The 25,293-nt window shown below is 56.2% G+C and overlaps 1 protein-coding gene across 3 annotated transcripts in view; it reads right to left on the bottom strand.

The window, feature by feature from the left end:
* Col17a1 (collagen type XVII alpha 1 chain) overlaps positions 1–25,293 on the bottom strand; it is a 44,704-nt gene that overhangs the window by 6,508 nt on the left and 12,903 nt on the right. For all 3 annotated transcript variants that reach the window (XM_013066159.3, XM_013066160.3, XM_087185731.1), the window contains exons 9-42: positions 24,187–24,330; positions 22,942–23,100; positions 22,379–22,450; positions 21,048–21,119; positions 20,193–20,264; positions 18,985–19,146; positions 18,530–18,610; positions 17,233–17,277; positions 16,262–16,420; positions 15,572–15,796; positions 15,228–15,257; positions 14,840–14,866; positions 13,818–13,844; positions 13,654–13,716; positions 13,357–13,461; positions 12,468–12,530; positions 11,873–11,908; positions 11,252–11,305; positions 10,982–11,017; positions 10,431–10,466; positions 9,733–9,795; positions 8,770–8,805; positions 8,485–8,556; positions 7,673–7,699; positions 6,923–6,958; positions 5,271–5,306; positions 4,163–4,243; positions 3,141–3,176; positions 2,558–2,635; positions 1,497–1,550; positions 1,319–1,360; positions 1,131–1,184; positions 528–587; positions 208–234 (exon numbers count right to left, since the gene is read on the bottom strand). In XM_013066159.3, the coding sequence (XP_012921613.1) occupies positions 208–234; positions 528–587; positions 1,131–1,184; positions 1,319–1,360; positions 1,497–1,550; positions 2,558–2,635; positions 3,141–3,176; positions 4,163–4,243; positions 5,271–5,306; positions 6,923–6,958; positions 7,673–7,699; positions 8,485–8,556; positions 8,770–8,805; positions 9,733–9,795; positions 10,431–10,466; positions 10,982–11,017; positions 11,252–11,305; positions 11,873–11,908; positions 12,468–12,530; positions 13,357–13,461; positions 13,654–13,716; positions 13,818–13,844; positions 14,840–14,866; positions 15,228–15,257; positions 15,572–15,796; positions 16,262–16,420; positions 17,233–17,277; positions 18,530–18,610; positions 18,985–19,146; positions 20,193–20,264; positions 21,048–21,119; positions 22,379–22,450; positions 22,942–23,100; positions 24,187–24,330 (2,370 nt within the window). The remainder of the gene's footprint in view (positions 1–207; positions 235–527; positions 588–1,130; positions 1,185–1,318; positions 1,361–1,496; positions 1,551–2,557; positions 2,636–3,140; positions 3,177–4,162; positions 4,244–5,270; positions 5,307–6,922; positions 6,959–7,672; positions 7,700–8,484; positions 8,557–8,769; positions 8,806–9,732; positions 9,796–10,430; positions 10,467–10,981; positions 11,018–11,251; positions 11,306–11,872; positions 11,909–12,467; positions 12,531–13,356; positions 13,462–13,653; positions 13,717–13,817; positions 13,845–14,839; positions 14,867–15,227; positions 15,258–15,571; positions 15,797–16,261; positions 16,421–17,232; positions 17,278–18,529; positions 18,611–18,984; positions 19,147–20,192; positions 20,265–21,047; positions 21,120–22,378; positions 22,451–22,941; positions 23,101–24,186; positions 24,331–25,293) is intronic.

The raw sequence follows: 25,293 nt of genomic DNA, 5'->3' as shown, positions 1-25,293 counted from the left end.
GACTGTCCGGCCTGTGCAGCCCCTTGGTCAGTGCTGGCCATGCACACATCTGTGCTACAGACACACACAGAGTACAGAGTACTCAGCCCTCCACGGAGTAGGCTCTGGCCTCCCAGATGCACTTCCACTCAGCTCCAAGCTCCAGGAAGTCAGCTCTTGCCACCCCATCCCCACCCCAGGTTATGTGTGATTCCAGCTCCACTGTACCTTGATGTCCTCGGGGGCCTGGGGGACCTGTGGGAAGGAGGCAGAGCTGAGAGGCACCTGCCAGCCAGACACTGGCTTCATGGGGCCCATGGAGGGGGACACGGAGTCGGGAACCCCTGTGCCTCTCCTTCCGCCAGGTCACCACAGGGCAGGGGCCTTTGCAGTTTCCAGCTACCTGCCTGTCCCCTTCGTGCCCCATGCTGCATGCTGACAGGAGGACCGAGAAAAGCCTCTGCTCACCCAGCCTCAGCTGGACTCCCCTGGCTACCAGGGGTGCAGAGGGCACACACATTGGCTGTGGGCTCTGAGGCTGTTCTCACCTTGGTCTCCCTTGGGGCCTGGGGGGCCGGGGGGGCCGGGGGGGCCGGAGAAGAAGGTTTCTGTGGAGGAAGGCAATAGCATGAGGTAGGTGCTGTCATTTCTGGGGCAGCAGCTGCTACAGGCACAGTGCGAGCTTGGCACACTGCAGACGCTGTCAGCGCTTGTCGGATGGACGGCGGATGCTCAGATGTTTGCATGGCTGAGAGACTGGGCATAAAAATGAGCGGAAGAGTGGAAGAGCAGAAGAGTGGATGAGAAGATGACGGATGGACGGATGGATGGGTGGACGGATGACTCTTCCACATGCGCTGAGTTGTGGCCCGATGTTTGCTCTGAAGTTATTTCCGTAAGTTTCTATATTCCACTTCTGTCCTGCTTACTTTATCAGACCTGGGCTCCCCAGAGATAGGAATCGGCCTCCCCAGTCAATCCAGAAGCCCCCCAAGGGCCGGGCTACCAGCGAGGCTGGGCTGGGACGGTTCATCTCCCCGCACGCAGCCACGGGCCCCGTGAAATCAGAGGACCAGCGGGAGCCGCTTGGGAAGCCTGGGCTGGAGCAAGTGCTCAGGTGGGGCAGGGGTGACTCAGCTGCACAGCATTACCTGAGTCCGTCAGGAGAGATCCAGGCGGGCCTGGTGGGCCTGGCAAGCCTTCCCCTGGGGGAGAGAAGCCCCAAGCGCATTGGTGCCATCTCGGGAGCTCTCTGCCCAGAGGGAGCTGTGATGCTCTTTCTCACAGTGCTCCGGGTCCCATGGCCCCACCTCCCACTCCAGCAGGAGCTCCAACTCACCTGCTGGGCCTCGGGGTCCGGGTGGGCCTGGGATAGACAGCCCTGCAGGACAGCATGGGTGAGAGGACGTGCTGAGTGCAGCGCTGCACTCCCTGGAGCCTGGACCTGGGCTTCCTCCATCAGTGCCCGAGGCTTCTGCCCCCCAAGACCTCCCACTGGCAGCCGCTGAGATGCTCACCTGGCGGTCCTCGTGGCCCAGGCGGGCCTGGGGGACCTCGTAAGTCAACACCTTCTGTAGAGAGAAGCAAGCGGAAATGAGCGAGGGCTCTGGGCACTGGGGCCTTTGGGGACCTTGTGGCTGAGGGTGCGCGGCTCAGAGGCAGGCGGGCAGCAGTCAGACACCACGTGAGTGTGCGCAGCCATGGTAAGAGCTCGGGCCTGGGCGGCAGCTAGGGTTTAAATCCCTGCTCCTGCAAGTCTGGGTGATGACCTCAGGCAAGTCCTCCACCCCTCTCCACCTCAGTGCCCTCCTCGGTGAGCCAGGGTCAATGGAACCCACAGGGTCCTGTGAAGTCTCGGGCAGAATTCGAAGACCCTAACGCAACAGCAGCACCTGCTTGTTCAGCAGCCCAGGTGTTCTGGCCTAGGCCCTGGTGCAGCTTCGCTTGGGCTTTTTTTCTGTCATACTGGAAAACCTTTCACCACTGAGCTGCATCTCTAGCCCTTTTTGTTCGTTTGTTTTGGATTTGAGTCAGGGTCTCACTATGTAGCCCAGGCTGGCCTCGAACTCAGAGTGATTCTTCTGCCTCAGCCTCGCAAGTGCTGGGATTACAGGGGTGCACCACCACGCCCGGCTAGCCCTTTTTGTTTTTGAGACAAGGTCTCACTAAGTTGTCCAGGCTGGCCTTGAACTTGCAAACCCCTGCCTCCCAAGCAGCTGGTATTACAGGCCTGTGCTGTCAGACCCAGGCCACCCGGGCTCTCGAAGGGCTCTGTGGACAGGAGGATGCAGGAGTCAGCCCTTGTCCTCTGCCAGTAGGAGGTGCCCTGTTCCTGCCAGCTGTAGCCCAAGACCCGTCTGACCCTGGTCCTCCTAGGGCCCCAGAGGCTCCGCGACAGCTGTCCCATCCCAGGCCCCTGACCTGCCCTTGGCAGACAGGCCCTGCTGCTCTCAGCTGTCACTTGCTGCATGGGAACTGGTCACCCTCAAGGAGAACCCTTGAGATGACTCACTGCTGCAGCTGCCTGAGAGCCACAGTGGCCCCATTGTCACCTGCTCTAGAGAACAGTGGCACTCACGGGAGGAGATCAGCTCAGAGATGGAGGTGCCGGTGCCCAGGGACAATTCACTAGTGAGTCCGGGCTCCCCTCTTGGGCCTGTGGGGAGAACAGTCACGGTGAACAGTGCCTGCAGCAATCGATTTCTCTTTCCCTCAGGAAAGGCCAGGTGCAGGGCGGAGCCAGAGGGCAGGATGGGCCAGATGCAGGGAAGAGGGAGGGTGGGGCTAAGATGAGTGAGCAGGGCCAGGGCCTGGACAGTGGGCATGCACTTCTGTCTGCAGCCAAAACTCCATCGCTTTTCCTAAGACCTGGCTGTTTTCTGATATTTGGATAAAACTGCGATTATCAGGGTCTGGTCATAAGAGGCCTGAGGCCTATGAAAATAACTGAGTTCAGTCTTGACCGAGGGCCACAAAGCCTCAATCCTCCTGTCCCAAGGACCCAACCCTCCCAGAAATATGGAGCAGAGCAAGAGGAGGTGGCCCCTCTCCTCCCTTTCTGAAACGCACATCTGTCCCTGAGCTAAAGCACGGGCCCAAGCCTCCCTTGGACAGTCCCCTGACTGGGCCCAGAGCCTCTGTTTTCTCAGGGTGTGACATACCTTGCTGTCCTGGGAGACCAGCAGGGCCAGCAGGACCTGGGAATGGCATTGGGAAAGAAAGGCTAAGTCACAACTCTGGGGTCACACGCAGAGCTGAGGAAAGGCAGCATAGGGTACACAAGGACTCCTCCCGAGACGTGGAGTCAGCGTGCTCATATGGAGAATGGTAAGCAGTTTGGGACCAGCTGTGTGAGAGCCTTGGACTGGCACCTGGACCCCTCAGGTGGGCAGGCTGTCCTATCCACACTGTCCTGCCCTGATTAGCAACCTCTGTGTGCCCCGAAGCCTCCCTCTCATTGGAGTTTGTCAGGAAGGAAGGCAAGTAGGTTCTTGGGCTGGTTGTGTATAAGTATTTAATTAATGGATTATTCTTAGTGCTGAGGATCAAACCCAGGGCCTCACACTTGCTAAACTCTATCAGTGAGCTACATCCCAGCCCTTCAAAACACATACACAAAATTATAGGCATTTTGGAAAAGTAGGGGAAAAATCCTAATTCTTTGACTTCTGAGCATTTTGTTTCCTTCCACCATTTTTTTTTTGCATCTTATAAAATATAGCCACAAGCCTAGAGCACACACCCTTGATGTCTTGCTCTTTTAACTGCAACTACTATCTTCCCGTGACTGTTTTCTGAAGTCTTCATATTTTTGTAACCATCCCATGGTGCTGGATGATGTGGGGATGTGTGTTGCTAGTAGACAACTAGCATTTGTGTTGCCTTTAATGCCTTTTTCAAATTGTTTTCCAAGAAGAAACAATGGCCTCTGATTGGTCTCCAGCCCTGGATGCCAAATGATCTGGATTGAATCCTTCGTCTGCTGCTTATGTGACTTTCAGCAAATCATGTGCCCTCTTTGAGAGTCAGCCTTCCCTCCTCTGCTGAGCAACCTATCTCCTCTCCTGGAAACAGAACTTGGCTTTCTCAGAGGCCCCTTGCTCTCTTTCCTGGATTCCTGCGTCTAGTTTCAGGATTTGGGCAAACACCTGCTCATTAGGGTGAAGTAAGAAAACAAACTGACCTGGAGAACCTGGAGGTCCTGGAGGTCCCATGACGCCAGGAGGCCCTGGGGGGCCTGCGACAGTGACCATTGATGAGCCATCTGAAAACAGAAAGCACAGGGGACACTGAGCTCAGTCTTTGGCTCTGAAGCACTGGTGTGCATAGCACGGCAGACTGATGTCTTCGCTTCTCATTACCTCTGAGTTTCCCCCTTCCCAGCTACAGACCCAAAGAGCTGACCATTATAGCCTGTACCTAGCACTGGGCCTGCTGACTGGTGCTTCTTGCAAAACATGGCAGAGTTAAGGCAGGTGACCTGAGCAGTGCTTTAAGCCAAGCTTGATGGGAGATTTGAGTGAGAGCTCAGAAAACCAGCATGATGATAGAAATGTAGGGAGTAAATGCCCAACTCAGGAGGTTTCAGCTGAGAACAAGACTCCATTGGCACTTAGATTAGAGGATGTGCATTGTACTCTGGCAGAAAAATGTATCTGTGTTCTGCCCATGTTCTGAGATTTTGTGGGAGACTGAAATTAAGGACAACCAACTAATTAATCTGGCAGAGAAAATTCCAAAGCAGCCCAACATTCATGCTGTGGTATGGGTACTTCTTGTTGCTTTTTAGCTAGATTTATAGTGAGAATCAGGAGCAAATGGCAGAGCAAGTTGGTAGTTTTCTCAAAGAGAAAGTGCCTGCAAAGTTGGTACCTTGGTGTATGTAGTTGCAGAAAAGATGAACATTAAAAAGAAGCCAAAAGCTGAACATGGTAACACACGCCTGTAATCCCAACACTCAAGAGGCTGAGGCAGGAGAACTCCCACAAGTTCGAGGCCAGCCTGGACTATACAAAGTGAATTCAAGGACAGCCTGAACTATAGCGACACAGTGAAATTCTATCTCAAAAAACCAAAAAAGGAGCCAAGTTATTGCATCAGGACAATAAGGATAATTTAAAAGCATTTTAGAAGTCCCAAGACCTCATCCACCACAGGCTCAAGGCTACAAAACTGTAAAGCATTCATTTGAAAAGAGACTCCCAAGAATCCTGCTCAAGAAAGGCCGCTTAGGTCACGGCACATGTGAGGAGTAAGGACACCATGAGGAGCACTGCTCCCAGCCTGCGTACCTGAAGTCATGATCCTGCCTGGGGCACCTGGTTCACCTGGTGGGGGCAGTGAAGAGGAGAGGTCAGGGATCAATTAGTGCTCAATACATCATTATTGAGGCTTCTGGCGGATTGCAGTTGAGGCCCACTTGTGGCTCTTGCCCTCAGTCTAAAGCCTTTTTAATGAAGTTAGGGGTCTGCAGGATGCATTGCATACACATCTCCCTGCCTGTCTCGGACCCTGGAGGCTGAGCATCAATCCACACACAGAGGGGCTTCCTGGGAGGATGTGGGAGGTGAAGCTGAAGGAGGCTGACCGAGTCAGTCACAGCTCCCTTCCCATCCTCTCTTCTGGGAGTCACCTTAGGTGGGAAAATTACCCAAAGGACAGAGGACAGAGGCCATGGGCCCAGGAGGTGAACTGGGAGTCTTGGCACGCTGCCCAGAACTCTCCTTCCCTGGGATGACAGGAAGAGGAGCCATGGGGTTGGCAGTCTGGGAAACCCTGAGGCACAAAAAGCCACGGGTCTTTCCTGCCACTGACTCTCAGTGTTGAGAATGCCGAGTTTGTGAAGGACTTCCAAGAGGAGGAAGTGGGATTCACGTGTCACGGGGCCTTTAGCCGGGGATTCTTGTGGGGCTTCTCTTTTTCATTTCCAAAGCTTTGTGAGCAACTAAAGGGAACAGAGTATGACCTCTGCTCACTCTTCCCCAGCTAGGGATCAGGGACAAACAGAAGAAAACGCTGAGTGAGTTTTGTTGGAGCAAAAATCCAACATGAGGTAAGATGTCCCCTCCTGCCCACCTTACCCTGGGAGGGTCTGAAGCCCCCGTGGCCAGGCAGAAGAACAGGGTTTCTGTATGCTCAGTTGTCATCGTTTTAGGGTTACATGTATTTATCCCCCCAAATTGCTCAGCCCAAGCAGGCACTGGGACTAGTTCTTGGGAGGGTTATTCCCTGGGGCCCCACCAAGGGGGATGGTGACTCAGCACAATGGCCCAGCCCCAGAGCATTGGGGTGCAGGAGTCGGGGTCCCAGGAACACAGGAGGCCTGATGCTGGGAACTGTGCACCCCTGGGCTTGCTCAGGGCTGGTGTCTCGTGGGGCGGAGTGGAGAGGGCCTCACTGTGTGCACAAGGTCACCGCATTGCCCAGCCTGACCCCGAGGATCCTGTCCTGCCTCGGTCCTTCGACTCTGCCCTCTTACTAGGTGGCAACAGGCCCCTCTGCCTACACAGAGCCACTTCTCGGGAGCATCGGGTGTCCCCAGTCACGCCAAGGCCTGCGTGAAGGACGAGGCCCAGGGTGGCTCCTGTCCTGGAGGAAGAGTCACACGAGTGGGGGTCTGCCTAAGGGGGTATTTTGGAGGCAGCCCAGGGAATGAGAAGGCAGGGGGCAGGCAGTACCATTCCTGACCTTGCTGCCACAGTGGCTGGAGCTGCGACAGCTGGGCCCAGCTCTGGGGGTGGGGCGTGAGGACCTAGGCCCCTTGTTCAGCAAAGATTGGAGCTCCCACCTCTCAGCCTTTGGCTGGAGCCACTAGATGCCACTGTTGGTCCAGGCTTTGGCTAGAGAGGGCCCTCCCTCCTCCAGTCCCCGCTCCTGCCAGTCCCTCCCTCCTGCGAAAATGGCCTGTGTAAAGAAAAAGACTCTCGATTGGAAAATCACTCACCTTTACTCCCGTGTCGGCCAGGGGACCCGGGAAGTCCTGATGTGATTAAAAACAGGTCGGTTGGGGTAACTCAGGCCCAGCTGTCCCAGGTGCCCTGGGCAGTAACTAGTTCTGTCACCCAGCACAGCCGTGCCAGCCTGGCCTTCAGTTTTAGCCCAGGCAGCCCTGAGCTCTGTCTCTCTGTGGGAAACAGGGCAACCCTTGGGCTTGCAGTTGGCAGAGGCCCTGGGCTCAGCTGGGCAGGACTCTAGCCCCTCTGCACTGTGCTCAGCTGGGGCTGGGCCTTCTGTCTTCCCTGGGGGGATCTGAAGGATGGCACTGTACATTCCATCCCTGGGGGCCTGCTGCCTGGTTTCATTTTAAGTCTGCCTAGTTTCCTTTAGGAAATGAGAGGCCGAGTGTGGAGATGATTTCTCGAACACAAAAGAGCCTGCCCCAGAGAAACTGAGTCCCCTGAGTGAGGGGGTGCCCACCTCCTCGTGCCAGCAGGGAACGTGAGCCTCTGCTGGTTTACAGAACTCCTAGCCAGCAGGAGCTCCCCATGGGCCTAGGGCCTCCTCCCAGGCATCCCTGCACCAGGAAGACAGAATCAGCACACAATCTAATCTCCACTGTCCTTCGCAAGGTGCCCGGGGAGGCCCTGAGCCCATGTTTTCTGGGGGCTGAGGGAGGAGGAGGCAGCACTCCTGGAGGAGAAGTGCTGGCCAAGGGGCCTGTCTAGCAGGACGTGGGAGGGACCCCATGACTCACCCTGGGGTCCTGGGGGTCCTGTGAGACCTGTAGAAAATAAGGCACAAGAGATAAGAGTCTCAGGGCTGAGAGCAGTCAGGCCCAAGGACCTACGCCCTGACCCTGTAGGGCAGGTGGATGTGGCCCAGGAGGGGCAGTGGGAGCAGGAGGAGCAGCCCTGCAGGGGCAGGGGAGTCCAGGCTCCTCCCAGAGCAGGTCTTGGACTTTGTAGTGAAGAGACCCGCTGCTCCACTGGGTGCTGGTTCTGGGCCTTTTAGGCTCACAGACTTCTGGAATCTGAGGTGAGCCAGGAACCCCAAACACAGCCATGAACCTCCGTACTGCCCTAGACCTTGGCTGGTCTGGATCTGTTCTTCCTGATGACCTGAGAACCCTGCTCTCCTGTGGCCCTCGTTGGAGAGTAACAGGGCCTTCTCTCCTGGGGCTGGCAGGAATCGCTGAGGGAGAGGAGGACTGGAAGAGAAAGGCCCAGAGGAGCAAGGCATTGAGCTGGCGTTCAGGGCTGCAATTTTAGGAGCGTCCTTTCCCCTTTCTAGAGTTCCTAGCTTTCAGCTGTTAAACCTGCTCTCCAAACTGCCTGGTGAACAGCCATTGCATACAGCACAGCCGGCTGTGTGGGTCCCTGCTGGGCTTGGGAGGAAACCGGAACGAGGCACGTGAGGGTACACTTGTGCACGCACGCACACGTACACGCACACACACAACCATGCACATGTGAAGCACAGCACCCCCACGCACACCGTGGAGTCCCCCATGGGCAGACCTAGGCACACACTCAGCGGGGCTGTGTCGCCCTCTTCCTGCCCTGTTACCTGGCTTTCCTGGGTCTCCAGAAGGTCCCGGAGGGCCTCGGGCTCCAGGCATACCCGTCAGGCCCTGTTCACCTGGGGGGGCATCAGTCATGAGGGTGCTTGCGAGGAGGGCTCGCCTGCCCACACCGCCCTGCTCATGGCTTCCCGGGGGTTTGCTAACTGACTTGCGGGCAGGTGAGGGGGAGGAGAGAAAGAACTGGACCATGCGTTTCCCCACGGAGAGCAGGCAGGGACACGGGTAGGGCAGGAAGTGGTGGCAGGGGTGGGCGAACAGTGGAGACCAACCTCTTAGGCCTTGCTGTCCATCGGGGCCAGCGGGGCCTGGTAAAGCAGAAAAGCGAAGCCCATCAGTTATGGGGAGCCATTGCTGTGGCTCCTCGCCTGTCCTGCCCCAGTAGCCTCAGAGCACACAGTCTCTCAGGCAGCGGCCCACGCAGCTCTTCCTGTGTCCACCAGCTGGAGAGAAGCCCTGCCTTGGTCACACCCTGGATACGGCCTTCTCCCTGCCCCTTCCCCTAGGCCAGCAATTGTCTCCCTTCTGCTGAGCATCACTGTCAAGGGCCTGGATGCTCCTAAGTGCTTGCTTCATGTCCTCGGGTCCTGGAAGTCAAAGTCCCCCATGCTCTTCCCTCTCCTGCTCCAGGTGCCTTCCTAGTCTCCACCCAAAGTGGCGTCCTTCCGGGATGTGTCCTGCTTTTCTGTCTTTACTCACACTGTCCTCTCTGCATGCGGACTTTTCCGATTGGGGTGCCTATTAAAGCTTCCTCTATCTAGGACCATCTGAAATGCCACCTCCTCCACCCTTCTTGGAGGAAGAACTTTCTCTCTCTCCATGGCATTTGATGCCTTTCACCACCTGTCACCTCTCACAGGCTTCATCTCCCCTTGCAGGGGTGAAGTATCTGATTTGCTGGTTGTCTTCTTTGTCCCACGTGCAGGTGGTTCTTATGAACAGTCGGCTAAATATCCGATGGTGAAGGGGCCGCATCTCCACTGTGGGGCTCACGCCCTTCTGGGACTCAGTGGGGCCTGGTCCTTGGGACATTCTTGGTCAGATCTCACAGCCCCCTGACAGGTACCGGCCACCTGGCTCTGGCCCTGAGTGCTGGGGTTCCAAAGGGCCCCTACCCGCGCCTGTCCTCCACTTCCAGGGAGTAAGGGAGGGAGCCTGAAGGGTCCCTGCAGGACCATGGTGACCACTGCCCTCACGGGGCAGACCCCACGGCAGCCGCCCTCTGGGACACTCACCCATTGCTCCTTTAGCTCCGGGTTCGCCCACAGCCCCAGGCAAACCTCTGGTGCCAGGCTCACCTGCAAAGGACAGAGGGCCAGGTGAGCTGTGTATCTGTGGCCAGGGTAGCGAGATGCCCCTTGGCCCCGCACCCCACCATGCTCCAGCACCCCATCATGCCTGCCCCTCTTCCCACCAGAGCAAGTCGGGAGGGGATTGCTGCTTTGACTCCGAGCCCAGGGCCACTCCCCTCCCTTCCCCTGGGCTTCTGACGCAAAGCCAATCCTGATCCAAAGGGGCATGCATATGAGTCTCATCCCTGGAAACAAAGCCCCCCTTGGGGTCAAGCATCATCACGATCCATTGATTTCCTTTTCGGTCACACCAGTTGAGGTATGCGGCTGAGAGGGTGCCGTGGGTCACCCTTTCTGCTACTTTGAGAATTGCTTGTTAATATTCCCATCTGGATTCCCCAAAAGAATCAGAGACAACTACAGACTCCTCTTTCTGTCCAAACATTTACTGTTTGGACTATACATTTTGGTCCTTGCTCATCTCTTACAGCTTTATCTATCTTTGTGCCTTTTCTAGACAGCAAGTTCCCTGAAGGTTCGTGGACAGATTCTATCTCATCCTTCTGTATTTTTCCCACCGGCAGTGACTGGTAAGTTTAAAATTCGTGAGTAGATTAAAGCAGATTCCTGTGCAGACTGACCTGTGAGCCCTCGAGGTCCTTTCTCACCCTGGTCACCTAGAAGAAACATCAGTTGTGAGCAAGGGAGACCATCTTCCTGGGTAACAGGGTCCCTGGCCTGCAGGATGGCTCGCAGGGACGTGAAAGCTCTTGGCAGCCCGGTGCTGCCAGAACACAGCACAGGATAAGCCGGGGGTCAGGGTCCATCGCCCGGTGGGCGGTGGGGGGGGGGCATGAGTTGACTCCAAGCCCTGCAGTTTCTCAAGCAGGTGTCCTGGGTGCAGGAGGACAGACACCTCAAAATGTGCACCAGCAACCCAAGGACCACTCCACCATGGCTATGTGGTGATGATGCTTTCTTTTCTTTGTGCCTCAGTTTCCCTATCTGAGAGATGGGATAAGAAGGAAAGAAAGAAAAAAAAAAGAAGAAAAGAAAGGCTCCCTCTCGGTTGCAGGCTCTGAGAACCAGGCATATGTGCTCTCAGATCTTCACCAGGGGGTCCCTCCTGGGTCCCAGGAGCAAGGCAGGAGCAAGGCTCGGGGGTGGCTGAGCAGTGACGGGAATGGCATACCTTTGGGTCCTGTTGGCCCCATGAGCCCTTTGTCACCTGAGAAGGAAATAGGCACGTTGGTGTAAAGGCCCTGCAGGGGACGGCCAAGGTGGGTCAGCGTCTGTCTGCAGAGACAGCTCTCCCTGCCTCACTTCCCCTCTTGCATGGGACTGCACAGGCTGTGGGACTGTGGGTCGTACCTGTCAGCCACTCCCGCTCCCCAGCCCTCCCTCTGGAACACAGAGCATCCACAGGGTGACCTGCTCCCCCTCCCAGCCCCTCCCGGCTCACCTTTAGTGCCAGGAAGTCCCACTTCACCTCTGGGCCCTTGGACACCCATAGAGCCTGCTCACCAGAGGAAAGCATACAGGTGGATGAGTGTCCCATCCTCCAGGGGACGGATACACATGCATGTGCTTGTACACACACACACACACACACACACACACACAAATGTACACACACTACCCCAGCACACATACTTCCAGGCATACACATCCTGGAGTCAAAGTCAAAGGCTGCTGTGCATGAACTCCTGTGAAACCATCCCAGCCCAGGTTCCTTGCCCTGCTAATCACTGGCTCTGGCACTGGAACACCCCGCATGACCCTGGCTGCAGTTCACAGTTCTCAGGGCACCAGGACAAGCTCTCTGGCCCATAGGGGACAAGGCAGGGGCAGGCAGGATGTGAACTGCCTATTGCTGAAGCTCTTGGGGGCCTTGCACCCTGCACCAGGTCAGAATGGATCCAGACAGGATCCATCAGGACTCAGCCACGCATGTGGCTTTGAGCTTTGTGTCTCCAGGAGCTCTAATTGCTTCTTTTGCTTTAGAAAGGTCTGGTTTTCCTTTTAACATCCCTCCTTTCTTTCCCCAGAAACAGCACCCATTTCCAAGAAGCAGCATACTGACCTGGGGGTCCGTGGGGGCCCGGCGAGCCACTGGAACCTGAGGAGGAGGAAGAGAAGATGGGCAGAGGGTCCGGTGCTGACGGGCAGGTGAGGGTGGAGGGAGCTCACTTCCGGGGAGGACTGTGTGGGTGTACACCATGCCCAGTGTGGGTCCTCACCAGGACCCTGTGTTAGAGGGTCCAGCAGGGACCCCAGGACAATGTCCTCCTTAAGAATGAGGCTGCAGGACTCTGGGCTGGGTGGGGGTCAGGAGGGGAGGGGCCAGATGGGTATCAGTGTGAGATGGAGCCCATTCTCCCCGCCGTCTGACATGTTGCTTTCCATGTGTGTGCCTGGGGGCCCAGCAGCAGTGAAGACTGTCTGACTCTGTCCACCCACCTAGGGAACGCACCGTGTGGCCACTGAAGAGGGGCAGACGGGGCCCAGCCCTACCATGGGCCAAAGTTGCAGTCCCCATCTTGATCCCCAGGGGCTCGACAGAGTGGGGCACACCTTGTGGACCCACACCCTGCACAGTCTGGGACCCCTGTTGTCCGATCCGTCCTGGACGTGCCCTTCCCTAGAAAGTTGCATCCTGTCCTGGGCCTTTGACTTACCTTTGGGACCCACAGAACCTGGGACACCAGGAGGGCCCTGCAGACCTGGTTCACCAGCAGCCCCTGTGGAGAAATGGAAGAAGGAACACGTTGAGAAAGTCCCCCAATCTGGCTGTCCCTGGGCCAGTGTCATTTGGAAGAGACACTTCTCACTCTGTCATGGTCATGGATCCACTTGGAAGCCATTAATTAACAAATCTCCTCAGTTTCTACCCCAGATCCTTACTTTCCCCTGAGGTCTGGAATCTAGGAGGCACTCAATAAATACTGGCTGCCTGGATGAGCAACATTTTTAAGAGAAAAGTGAGACTAAATATAAAGCTTCCTGCTCCGCCTTTCAGCATTAGAAGATTTCAGGAGCCCATCTTGGTTTCCTCTGATAAAAACCGGGCCCATATGGTTAAGGATCTAATTGCACAACTTTCCCAGCCCCCTCCAGTGCTAGGTCTGCACCTGGGGCTCTCCTGCCTCCCTCCCTGCAGGGTCCTGCACCCCACCCACTCTCCAGCAGGGCCCCTACTCCCTGTTCCCCCCGTTGGCTCTGCTCGGCTCACCACCCCAGTCTAGGAAGGATGTTTCACCGGGACCTCTTTCTTTGAGTTCCAAGCACTGCATAGCCCATCATTTGTGCTGTCTCCACAGGGCCTAGCACAGAGCCCAGCTTGAGGAAAGCACTCAACAAACACTACTGGAGGACGGTGAGGGAGCCAGATGGCAAGAGGCCAGGATGGGGCTGGGTAGCTCAGTGGTAGAGCACTTGCCTGGCATGCATGAGGCCCTGGGTTTGATCCCCAGCACCCCAGATTTTATACACACATGTACACATTCCATATATGTATGGGAGGAAGAACCAACTCGTGAGCCCTGCTGGCGAGGACTCGCCTCTTACCTCTGTCCCCTTTCTCCCCAAATCCAGGAGGCCCTGGTTCACCACGGGGCCCCATGGGGCCTTCTCTCCCTCTTTGGCCCATGGGTCCTTCCATGCCGGGGTCTCCTAAAGACGAGAATGGGCGGCCTTGCAGTTAGGGTCCCAAGCCACCGCCGAGGGGGTTCCCACCATTCCTGTCTTCTCTCCCCAGCAACAGGGTCCCCTGTCTCCTCTAACGGGGCCCGGCACCAGCAGGCCCGTAACAAATGCCCCCTGAGTGCACGAGCAAGGGGGATGAGTGGAAAAGTCAGCTCTTACCCACACTGCCTTTTTGTCCTTTTGGTCCTACCGGACCGGGGTGGCCCAAGGGCCCAGGGCTACCTGCGGACACACGAGAAGACCTTAGCCCCGATTCCTTCTGGAGGCAGCAGCCAGGACAGAGCCGCCAAGCAGCAGCACTGGAAGTCACCGGGGCTACAAACCTGGAGTCCCGGGAAGGCCTCGGTCTCCTGCAGGGACAAAGGTAAAGATCCGTCAGCCAGGGGACCCAGCCCAGGTCCCTAAAGGAGCTGCTGGTGGGAATCAGGTTAGGGCTGCCAAGTTAGCAAACGAAAATACAACACCCAGTTACATCTGAGTTGCAGGTAAACAAAGATACATTTTTAGTATAATTACGTCCCATAAACGATTTGAGACATACTTTAGTGAATAACTACGAACGCATCACAAGCAACCAGGAGTGCTGTATTTTACCTGACAGCAGCAGGCTCAGGGGCCAGAACCATCAGTTCTGGTCCCCAGCTGGGTCTTAGGTGTGTGGGCTGCAGGCAGGGAATGAGGAGGTCAGAGGGTCCTGAAGTGGGGGACCCCAGTTCCTATGCCGGGGTCTCTGGGAGAGCAGGTGAGCTGGGGACAGAGGGTGGCCCTGTCGTGGTGGGAGGTGGCTCTCGGTGTGGATGTGCATGCTGGCCACAGAATCACCTGGGGTCACTCAGACCCGAGGTTCCTGACCTCATCCAAATCCACTGGACCAGGGGCCTGGAAGTGGTCCCAGATCTTCTGGCAGTTTCTAATGCACTGGAGTTTGCCAAGCCCAGCCAGCCGGGACAAGGAGAGGTGCCCTGTGTCCAGGGGGAGCCGTGGGGCTGTCTCCTGCTCCCCCTGATCTGACAGGAGGTGGGCTCGGGAGGTGACCCCAATGTGGGGCATGGGGGAGCCACTGTAAGTACCTGCAGAGCTTTGCCTGCTGCTGCTGTGCAGCTAGTCCCTAACCCGACACTGCCAGTACTGGTCCTCAGCCCCAGGGCTGGGGACCCTGCTTTAAACCACGCTTGACCTTTCTCAGATGGGAAGGGAATCAAGAGGTGAAGGGAGGGCAGGGGAAGGGGATGAAAAGGGAATTAAGATGTGTCATGCACATGTACCAACCCCGCATAATGAATGCAAACATGTACCAATGAAAGAATAAAAGTAAATAAAGTGAAAATGTCCACGTTATATTTACCTTTTGGACCTGGACTTCCCATGTCACCTAAAATCAGAAAGAAATGGAAAGTATGAGAGGCATAGGAGTGCAAGGGCCGGTTCTCCACAGTGCGTCACAGCTACGTGACAATACGTGAGCTGTACGTCAGGGTGAGGGACCGAAGTGTGGTCCCTCTGCTCCTGTGTGTGGCACTTGGGCAGGTTGCTGAGCCGCTCCTAGCTGCCGCCTGGGTCCCTTCCCACCCTAAGACCTGACTCAAGCCCGTCCTCAGCCCTCAGAAGCTGAGGGTGGTTCAGCTTCTCATCCTCCCATTTGGAAAAATCAGAAACTGTTTTCCAGTCCACCCGGAGCACTGCCTCCCACTGAGGGACCAAGCGTGGGGAAAGAGCTGGATTCCCCGCTGTACCTTTAGGGCCAGGGCTTCCTCGGAGGTTTCCTGCAAGAGAAAGTAGGCCCTGGCTTAGGTCACATCTGCATCCTGCACACCGCACAAGAGGTGGTCACGGGCCGTGGCGGGAAACTGAGGCTCACACAGGGAATCAGGATCTGCTCTTGAGTGTGGCAATTGTCCACAGTCAATGGGGCCCAGGGCTGGTGCCCCTTTCCTCCTGGGGCTATGAAGAGGATGGGAGCAGGAGGGAGGCTGAGAGTGGCTGAGTGGGGTCCCCAGCACTTGGACACCTGCCACCCACAGGCAAAGCAGCAGGCGACCGACCCGGTGAGCCAGCCCTGCTCCCGGCTGGCGCTCACCGTTCTCCTGCTCCTGCATGAGCTTGTTCTTCACGAACACCCAGAGCTCCTCCTGGCTGAGGCCGCCCTCGAACCCGGCCCTGCCAGTGCCTGCTCCCTGGCCGGGCGTGGCACCCTGGAGCCGCTCCCTGTGGCTCCTTTCCATCTTGTCCTCGTAGGAAAGCACGCCGCCCTGGCCCCTCTCCAGCTCCTCCACACGGGCTTTCAGCCTTCTCACATCCTCTGCTGCAAAGGGACATCAGACACACACGTTGCCCCTCAGCCGCTCCCCCCACGAGCCAGTGCGGCCCTGATCTGGGCCGCTTCTTCATGCCACTCTGCGAGCAGGGTTAACCTGCTGTCACCCTCTGGGGAACTGCCTGGGCCTCAGTCTTATTAGCCGAGCTGGGTGACAAAGCTCACCCTCTCTCTGTTGGAACAGGCAAAAAGCCCAAGGCTGTGGACGGCCTTTGCTGACAGCTACCAGCAGCCACAGGTGGGATCAGAGCTGCCCTAGAGTCCCAGCTACATGCTTGGGGACCATGTGCCCGGGCCCGGGTGCCTCCCGAGCCTCAGTTTCCTCATCTGCAGCAACTGGGGTTTGCGTCCATGATCTGTGACCTCTGGCCAGTGCCTGCCTTCTGAAGGGCAGTGGGCTTGGGCGTATCCTGCTCCCGACCTTGCAGCCTGCCCTGTGACCTTTGCACCTACCCAGAGCGATGAGGCCAAAGAGCAGCCCCAGGAGCAGCAGCCAGGTGAGCAGCAGGCCCAGCAGCCACTTCCACCAGCTGCAGCAGGAGCCGCAGGGGCACCAGGAGGGCGCGGCCCCCCACAGCCCTCCACCTCCGCGGTGGTCATAACCATGGGTTTCTGCGGGACAGACAGGGAAGGGGAGGTGATGGCCGGCATTTCTGCCCCTTTCCCTCCACATTCCTGGCTTTGGGTGACTTCCTGTGGCCGAGTGCTGGGGTGGGGCCTTAAGTGTCTGAACATCTTTGTGCAAACAGCAGCAGCTGATGAGGAGCACAAGTCTGATGATCATGGGCCTGAGCGTGTGACCCTGACAAGGTCACTTAACCTTGGAATGGAGTGGAGATATCTGTTTCATAAGACAGTTACTGAATCAAACGGGCAGGCTTTGCAAGCAGCGGAGGGCGAAGCATATGGCGCGAGGCCTGGACCCTCCATACTGTGCGTTAGTATTGCACTGATCTGTCGCCACCCCCACATCGACCAGGCCGAACCCTGAAGCCTTCCACTGCCTGTCTTGCTTTACAACTCGTGCTTTGTGGTCCCCGTGGTGCCTAGAGTCATGCACAGTACTTAATGGTGCCCAGTAAACCTATAAAGTTGTTAGATGTCTCCAATCATGATGCAGGGAGTGGGGGGGCCAGACCATCAGGCTCAGTGCCGCCCGGGGCCCCTGCGGATGGTGAGAGCTCTCCCCAGGGGCAGACCTGGGGGCAGCCTACAGGGCCTGCGAAGAGCTGTCCCTCAGCCAAGCTTCTCCAAGGCCACCTCCAGGCTGCTGCCTGGCCGCCCCCCATTCCGCTCCTTTCCGAGCCTCCAGGGAGCTGCAGCTGGTGGTTCTCATGTGCACTGGCACCAGGCAAGGGGCCGTGGTCTGCTACCCCGTCATACTGGCCCCTGGGTCTGTCTCTGGGAGGCCCCTTCTCACCCACCTGCAGAGGCAGACTTGCCCTTGGTGGAGACAACCTTCACATCTCCTGAAAGGCAAACGGGTTTGGAGCTGAGCTTGTCATCGTGCCCCTTGTGTTGACTCTGGGGGTAAATTTATCCCCCAAGGCACCTCGCGGAATGGCAAGCCACTCAGTCCTCACAGATCTGATATTTATGACTATATCTGTGAAGACATGGCCTGGCCAGCAAGTGACAGTGGAAGAAAGCATAGTGTTTAAACTGTCTTTCAGCCTTAAACTTTTAAATATCAATATTTTGGAAGATCATGTTGGGGGTGATATTTATATTCAAACAGTAAGTGTGCTTCGGAGAGATGACTCTGACTTTTTTTTTTTTTTGGTACCGGGGATCGAACTCAGGTCCTTGCGCTTGCGAGCCAGGCAGTGAAACCACTGAGCTACATCCCCGGGCCGACTCTGACTTTTTTTTGTCTTTCTTTTGGTGCTGGGGATTGAACACAGGGCTTCGTGCACCCCAAGCACATGCTCTACACTGACTCTGCTCTTGGCTAAGGGGACTCCGAACATAGGTCGGGTCCTGGTCAGCAGCTCCACCTCCTCCTTGGAGGGCACGCGTCCTTGTCCACAGGTCGAGGGCACTAAGACTGTTTGGCCAGGACAGGTGTGGAGAGCCTGACCCCGAGTCTTTGATACTATTCCAGTATTTGTGGGCATGCGTGGAATCTTCTGTGAGTTTGTCAGTATCTTTCATCATATTCCAAAAAGTGTTTTTTGACTTCACAGCCCTGGCTCCACCCCTAAAATGCGAGGAATTGCTCACCTTGCCGATTTAGAGTCAAGTTCTAATCCCTTCACTCATCAGGGAGGTGACTGACTTAATTTGCTTTTACTTTAAAATGTTCTATGACTTGACATTTCCCTTCCTTTCTGACCTCTCCGAAATCAGCTGTTTGGAGAGATGCTGCAGGACCTTGTGAAGAAACGTCTTTACCCAAGAAAGGATCCAGGTGTTTGGGAAGGAAAAAAAAGCAAAGCGAAAAAGGCTTTGCCGGGCACTTTTCTGTTAGTTTTGAAAATCATAGGAGGACTAGTAGGGCGAGAAAACAATGCCACTGCAGCCCCGCCAGAGGAGGGCTCTGCACACCCGGCCTGCTGGGGAGTCTGTTAAGCCAGCGTCCTGCGCAGCAGGTCTGGGGGCCTGGATTGTGCAGGTTCCCGATTCTGCTGGTTCACACTGAGCAGCGAGGTCTCGGGAGACCCAGAAATGAGTTGTGGCTTGGCTCACGTCAAGGTGGGCAGCAGTCAGGTCTGCTCTTACCATTTGTGTCTGCTTTTAGGCAGGTGTCAGCAGTGTAGGCAGCCTCCTTTTCTTTTTTCAGGGTGTCTTCTGAAAAAGAAGCTACACACGGAACCCGTGATAATGTGGTACACCCTCCCGCTGCCTCCCGTCCTGCCCCGCACCCCTGGCTGCTTGGAGAGGTCAGGCTTAGCCGGGTATGAAGAAAGCCCTGCTTTTGGAGGGCGAATCTCCCCTGTCTGTGTTTGTGTTAGACCTGCTGTTTGGCAGAGACCCCTCCGGAGGCTGCCTGAGTCTTCATGGCTCTTCCGCATTCAAGGCAGCCCCTGGTCCACTCTATTAGGGCAGGCATTTTTCATTACAGTGGCGTAGCCCTGGGTGCATGACCGAATCGCCTCAGACCACTTTGCTAGGACAGGCAGTCTTCCCCAAGCTAGCCTCTCTTCTGCACCCCCGGTCACCGGGCTCTGGCGTACTTGCAGCAATGCCGGCGGGGGCCGCAGTAAAGACCTTCCCGCTGTCCTTGGTCATGATCAGCAGCTCCATCTCCTTCTTGGAAGGCACGTTGTCTTTCTCCAGGATCAAGAACTTGCAGTCCTTGTGCAAGATCTCATCGTTTTGGACATTGGTGGTGCAGGCTGAGGAGGACAGAGGCCCAGCAGGAGGAAGGAGAATGTCCGGGAGAGGGGAGAGGGAAGCAATGGCCAGAAGAGAGGAGGCAGGAGGGAGAGAGAGATTAGCGGGTGCGAATGCGAGGGTCCTGTTCTTCCTGACAGCGGTGCTATGAAGCTTTTGGGGGACCAAAGACACGGCTCCATCCCGGCTGCCTGGGCCTGGCCTATGGGAGGCTGAGTCGGTGACAGAGGCACCAGGCCAGCGGGCAGTGGGTCCGCCTTCGCACCCAGAGGTGCGGGATCTTTACCACCTGGGTGACCACCTCCCCACAGCCAGGCAGGACCCTTAGCTGATGTAACCTTTAACTGATGTCTTTGCCGTCTTCCTGACGGGTTCCCCGCCCCGTACACGCTCTCCTGTCTCCACCACACCCTTTTCAGTTTCCTTAGAATCGCTGCCACTGTCTGCAATGATCTTGTGTATTTTGTCTGTCATCTGCCTACTCCACTGGAGTCATCAGGTTGGTGAGGGCAGGAGGCCTCATGCTTTGATTATCGCTGCTCCCAGCACTTAGAACAGAATTTGTCTTCTATAAAGTAAGTGCTTGGTAACCATTTTAAAAAATTAATGACTGCTGAACAGAAGCAACACTGGGGGCAGAGCCATGGAGGAGGGCTCGAGGTGTGTCAGGAACCCACGTTGATAAAGACTCTGTAGGAAGCAGGCAGGGTGCTGGCAACTTCTGCGGGGCTCCCTGGTTCTTACAGTGGGTTACATGTAATAGGAGAAGGTGAAAGGACTCTAGACAAGGGGTGGCTGGACCGTAAGTGCGGGTGCTGAGCAGCGGTGGCAGCAGGGCTTTCTGCCCCCTTGGGCAGGAAGGCCAAGGTAAGTTCAGGGGACGAGCATCTCTGCGTTCATAGAAACATCCAAGGGACCTTTGGGGTGAGTGGTGTTTGTGGACCTCAGACCATGCAGGGGCTCTGTCCTCTCCTCCAGTACCCCTTGGGTCACAGCTGGGCAATTCCGCCTGGGTGCTGGCCTGACCCCTGGGGAGAGCGGCACTCACTGCTAGAGGTGGTGGACACACCGGTGCTCACAACAGCAGGGCTCTGGGACACATTTTTCTTCACACCATACGCTGCAGGAGAAGAGCCATAGAGTGAGCTCACCAGTTCGGGAGGAAGGCTCCTGCAACTCTGAGCAGCTAAATCAGCCCCAGAGTGGTGGCTCCTCGGGTGAGAGGCAGCCCACAGGATCAACCTTCTCTAGCCACTGGAGCAGCAAAGAGGGCTTAGATGGAGGGTTCTTCGGTATAAACATGCTCACCCTTCTAGCACCATTCCAAAGACCATCTCCCCCAGGAAGTCCTCTTAGACCTCACATCCATCCCTTCTTTCTGCATTTCCACCCTGCTTCATTCTTGTTATTGCTTCACATGTGTTAGACTTTCCACTCTGACTAAACAGTAGGCAGCTTGAAGGCAAAGGCCGGGGCTCGTGTCTCTTTCATCCCTACCCCGGCTCCCAGCTCTGCACAGGGGAGCAGCCTGGGGTTCACCATGAAATCAACCAGGAGACTGACCTGCAGTGACAGTGGGCTGTGCGGGAGTGAGCTGTGGGCTGCAGGGAGCTCCAGGCTGACCAGGGGGTGGTAAGACCCACGAGGACATGCAGGTGACACATCCCAGGGCACAGATGCTCTTGGCGGGACAAACTCGCCTGTGTGTTTAACTCCCGTCTGACGGGCAGATGGTCAAGGGAGCCATCTCTGGGGTGGGGGAGGGGGCTGATCTGGGGAGAGGCCGGTCTCTTTTCAGGGGCCTTTTGGTCCTTCTAACTGAGCTGCTGAAAGGGATCCTGAGAGCTGTAGCCTCAAGGAGGTGTCTCTTTCCAACTCCAGGACTAAACCCCGAGCTACTAACCTGTTGAAGCGGCAGCTGTGCCATGGGACAGAGCAGTTGAGCTGGGGGCCAGGTTGTTCTGCATTCCAAACACTGTGAGAGGGACCAAGAGCACTGAGAACCTGCGCATGGACACTGCCTCTCTCCTAGCTGCAGGCCTCCTCCTCAAGCCCCTGAACCCCTTTTGTGACAAAGGACTTTGCAGATGACAGGTTTCCAGCCTTCCTTGTTTCCCAAACTGTTAGTGACACAGTAAACTTTTTTGTGCCTCCACCCCACTCCAGGCCAAATTTTACTAACAGTTCCTTTTGTTGAGCAGTTAGGACCACACAACGTAACAGCTGTAGCTCACGTGGGGTCTGACAAGTGTTGCTGTAACCCTTGAGACCCTAAAATATCCCACGTCGGGCCTGAGAGGCAATAACTTGCCAGGTTCCTGGTTCTCCCTACAACTCTGTCTGCTCTTGACTCAAACACGGAAAACTCCCCTTACCCTCATTATCCCTTCCAAGACTCCTTGTTTATGTATTAACAACATCCAGAAACCCATTCGTCCCTAGCCTCAGCTTCCATCACTCCATCCTCTTGAGAGTTTGGAGCTCAAGATCTGGCTTCCATTATCAGCTCAGCCTTTCCTTGGGACTGGCTCAGTCGGAACTTTGCAAAACATAACAGTGAAGGTGGGAACAGCAAGCATGAAGCCAGGTTTTTCTGGGTTTGGCGGGACTCTAGTGAACTGGAGGTGTTAGAAATCTGATCGCTACATTTGCATTTGCAGCGATACCAGGGATGTAGACAAAGAAGGGCCCTGTCCTTATATTTATTAGCTGCACTATCACAAAAGAAGGTAGATTAAAAAAACAGATGTGCCTAGTAATTTATGTCCATGTGGACTATTATGATATATGTGGAAACAGTGAGTAAATATTTTTTTTAAAAAGTTATATGTTTGCATTGGAAGCCAACCAGTAATGTTATTCTCCCTTATGTAGGTACTCCAGTGAACTACTGAACTTATATAAAGATCTGAAGTAGGACACTTCTAAACAAATGCTTTTCACCCTGAAAATGTCTCAGGCTATGACTCACTGCGGCCCTTTACTTTCATCTCTCCACCTCTCCTAGAAAAGAAAGGAGAGCACAGAATAAGCCTGCTGGCGGCCCGGGCCCTGTGCTTGGCGCTTCAGGTGGGGTCTGGGCTGTGTCTCACTGGCACAGCTGTGGGCTCGGCTGAGCACATGTGAAGTCCTTGCCGCTCAAGGGGAGGGTAGTGAGGGCATGTCTAGAAACCACTCCACTTTCTTCTCTGTAAGCAACAGCGTGGAGAAGGCGATTCAGGCGCCAACACTGACCTGAGGAGCAGGAGCTGAGTCCAGGCTGCAGGGTTGGGGAGCAGGGGGCCAGGTTGTTGGGAACCCCAAAGACTGCAGGCAGAGGAAAGGTGGGTGAGAGGGGTGCCGGTCACCACAAGAAATGCCAGGATTGGGCTTTACACATGGTTGCATCTTTGGCAGCAGAGAACCAAACACCAGGCTGTGGTTTGTGTTGGGTCCCAGCCGACAGGCGATTGTCAGTCGGTAGTGGACAGTGTATCCACGAAAGGCACTCCTGTTAGCGACTCCACTGTGTACGGAAGCTCTGAGGTCGAGGGACTTGCTCAAGGTCCCGCAGAGAATTCACATGGAGCCACGACAGAGCCCTAGCATCCTGCCCGCTGTCCTTCCCCATTCGGTTTTTCCTAATACCCGGTTCTATGGGACAGCACTGACCAAAGTTCCAGGGAAACCCTTGGCCTGCTTGGCTGTAGGAAACCTCCCCACTGGCCCCGGGGAGGGCAAGGTCTCAGAGTTTGCTCAGCTCCAGGGCAGAGGCGTGGCGACTTGGACAGCCCCGAGGGAGAGCGGTGTCCACCTACCCGAGCCTGCCGAGTAGGCATTGGTGTTGAGCAGGGATGAGCTCTGGGTTGTCATGTTGTTGTGATAGGTCCCCATGGAGGACCCCGCGGGCAGGGTGGAGGACCACACGTGGGAGGGCAGGTTGGCGTCCAGGATGGTGGTGTCGTAGGTGCCCGAGACTGGAAGCAAAGGTGAGCACTTGCCAGGGAGCGACAGTCCACGCCTCCCTGCTGGGGGAACTTAGCAGCTGGGCTTCCAGGGACTTCCCTGGTTTGAACCCTGCAGGTCCCACATCCCAGCAAGCCCGGGCCGGCCAGCCAGCAGCCAGGGATCCCACTTTTGACTGAATAGCGGAGCTGGGGAACACAGAAATTCTTGCCAGCTCTCGGTGAAATGCAAAGTCAACCTGAGCCCTTTCTCCCTCTCCTCGCGGGCTGTCCCACCTTCTGCTGGCTCCTCCATCTTCAAAGATGCCAGGGGCAGCTCTCTTGGAGCCAGCAAACGAGACCCCCAAATCAAAACTGATAGCATCCCAGACACGTGTGGGGTGTCCTTGGGTGATAAAGCACCCAAGGCTTGTTTTTATAGGGAAAGCACAAGGAAAGAAACACTTGTTGGTTTTCCTGGGTGTCAACAAGAGGAAAGCCGCATGTCTGAGATAACTTGGCTGCTGTCCTCCCCTCCTCCCAGGCTCTGCCAATTTGTCTTCCTAACCACGGGACCTCCTCTGTGCTCAGTAAGCACTTGGCATACGGGTGCTGGACACCGCTCATCCCCCTTGACCGGGACCTCTTGGCTTCCTGTTCGACTCCCCAGAGCCCAGCACCAAGAGGGCAGCGGCTATGCCTGTCTTGTCCTCTGTTCTCCCTCAGTGCCTGGCACTTGACACAGAAGAGGCAAGGAGTAAATATTCACTAGAGAAGGCATGAAAGCACTACAACTTTCCCCAGACTCTTTGTGTGGGGAGCCCGGCCGACATGGCCAACCGTCCAGGCCCCCTAGAGAGGATCTCGAGGGAGAAGGGCTGGACTCCTGCATGCGCCTGAGGCAGTTGCTATGTGGATGAGAGGCACAGAGCCCTCATGTCCATGCTGCAGAGAAGGCGGATTAGCCTTGATGTGCGGTTCACACATTTTTCCTCCGAAGCCCTTTCTCCCTCCCTCTGACGTCTCTGGCAAAGCCTGGAAGGAGGCCAGGGCACAGCTGAGAACCAAGGTAAGTCAGCCACCTCTTCCCGCCCCTCCGGCAGGCTGGGTCCGGCTTACCTGACTGGGAGCTGGCTGTCACCACTTTGGTCTCCACCGTGCCTTTCTTGGGGATGGGGAGTGTGTGGGATGAGTTCCGGGTAGGACTGGCACTTGCCGATCGGCTGCCCTTGAGCAAACGCTTGACATCATCCAACTCTGTCCCTGTGGAGGAATCCCCAAACTTCCCCTCAGGCCCAGGACTCTCCTGAGTGTCGCTGCAGTGAGAGGAACATCCATGGCATTCTGAATGCCGCCTGCTTCACACACTGGGCATTTTTGGTTAGCTTTATAATTTTCGTGTTTTGCTAATTCTAACACTTATCCACCCGGCCCTGGATATCAGTGCCTCATAAATATAATACCTTACATAAGGCCACACAGACATCACAGAGATGTGCTTGTGACTCTCACCTGGGAGTGGGGAGCTAGAAACCAGGCCTGTGGAAGCACATGGTCATCTCACCCTCTGCATAGGGTGCTTGGGACGTCAGGTCCTGGCTCTGGGCTGGGAGTGTCCAGAGGACTCTGTGGCCCAAGTCCTGAACAGCATGCTGCATTCATTCGTGACTTACGTTCAAGTCCATCCCGCTGATACTATGCGTAGCAAGGTGAGCTAGGGAGCAAGCTCCTCGTCCCGCCTCCCAAAGTGGAAAACGTGACAGAAGGGAGGCACCGTGCAGGGCAACACAGAGGAGGAGTCAGCAGACCTGCACACAGTGCATGCGGGGACGCGTGGGCTCCTCTCTGGGCCCCAAAGCTCTGTCCTGGGCTCAACACCCCGAGCCAGGAAGGACTCCACTGGCCAGATCCCACCGCCCAGGAACTAAGCTCTGGGGGTGAGCTCTGGCTCTGGGCCTAGACCCCCCACCCAGCCCCACCTTCCAATCAGGTGCGATTCCCCGCCTAAGCGTTAGGCTTTTCACAGTGCTACCAAACAGCCTCCAAAAAGAGCCACAAAAGTCGAACATCCAGTGAGGGGAGGCGGGAAGTCTGTGACCTGGGAGGTGAAGCAGAAGCTTCCACAGTCTACTTCTGGTCCTGTCCAAACTGAACCCTCTCATTGCTCCCCACCCTGAACTGCGCCTCAGATGCTCATCCTGGCTGCACCCTCTGACCCTGACTCAG

Source organism: Heterocephalus glaber, unplaced genomic scaffold (assembly GCF_053883595.1).
Source record: "Heterocephalus glaber isolate CG9 unplaced genomic scaffold, H.glaber_assembly_v1.0 deba00001498, whole genome shotgun sequence".
In the NCBI taxonomy this organism is placed as follows: Eukaryota; Metazoa; Chordata; class Mammalia; order Rodentia; family Bathyergidae; genus Heterocephalus; species Heterocephalus glaber.
This window is presented reverse-complemented; position numbering and strand designations above follow the sequence as displayed.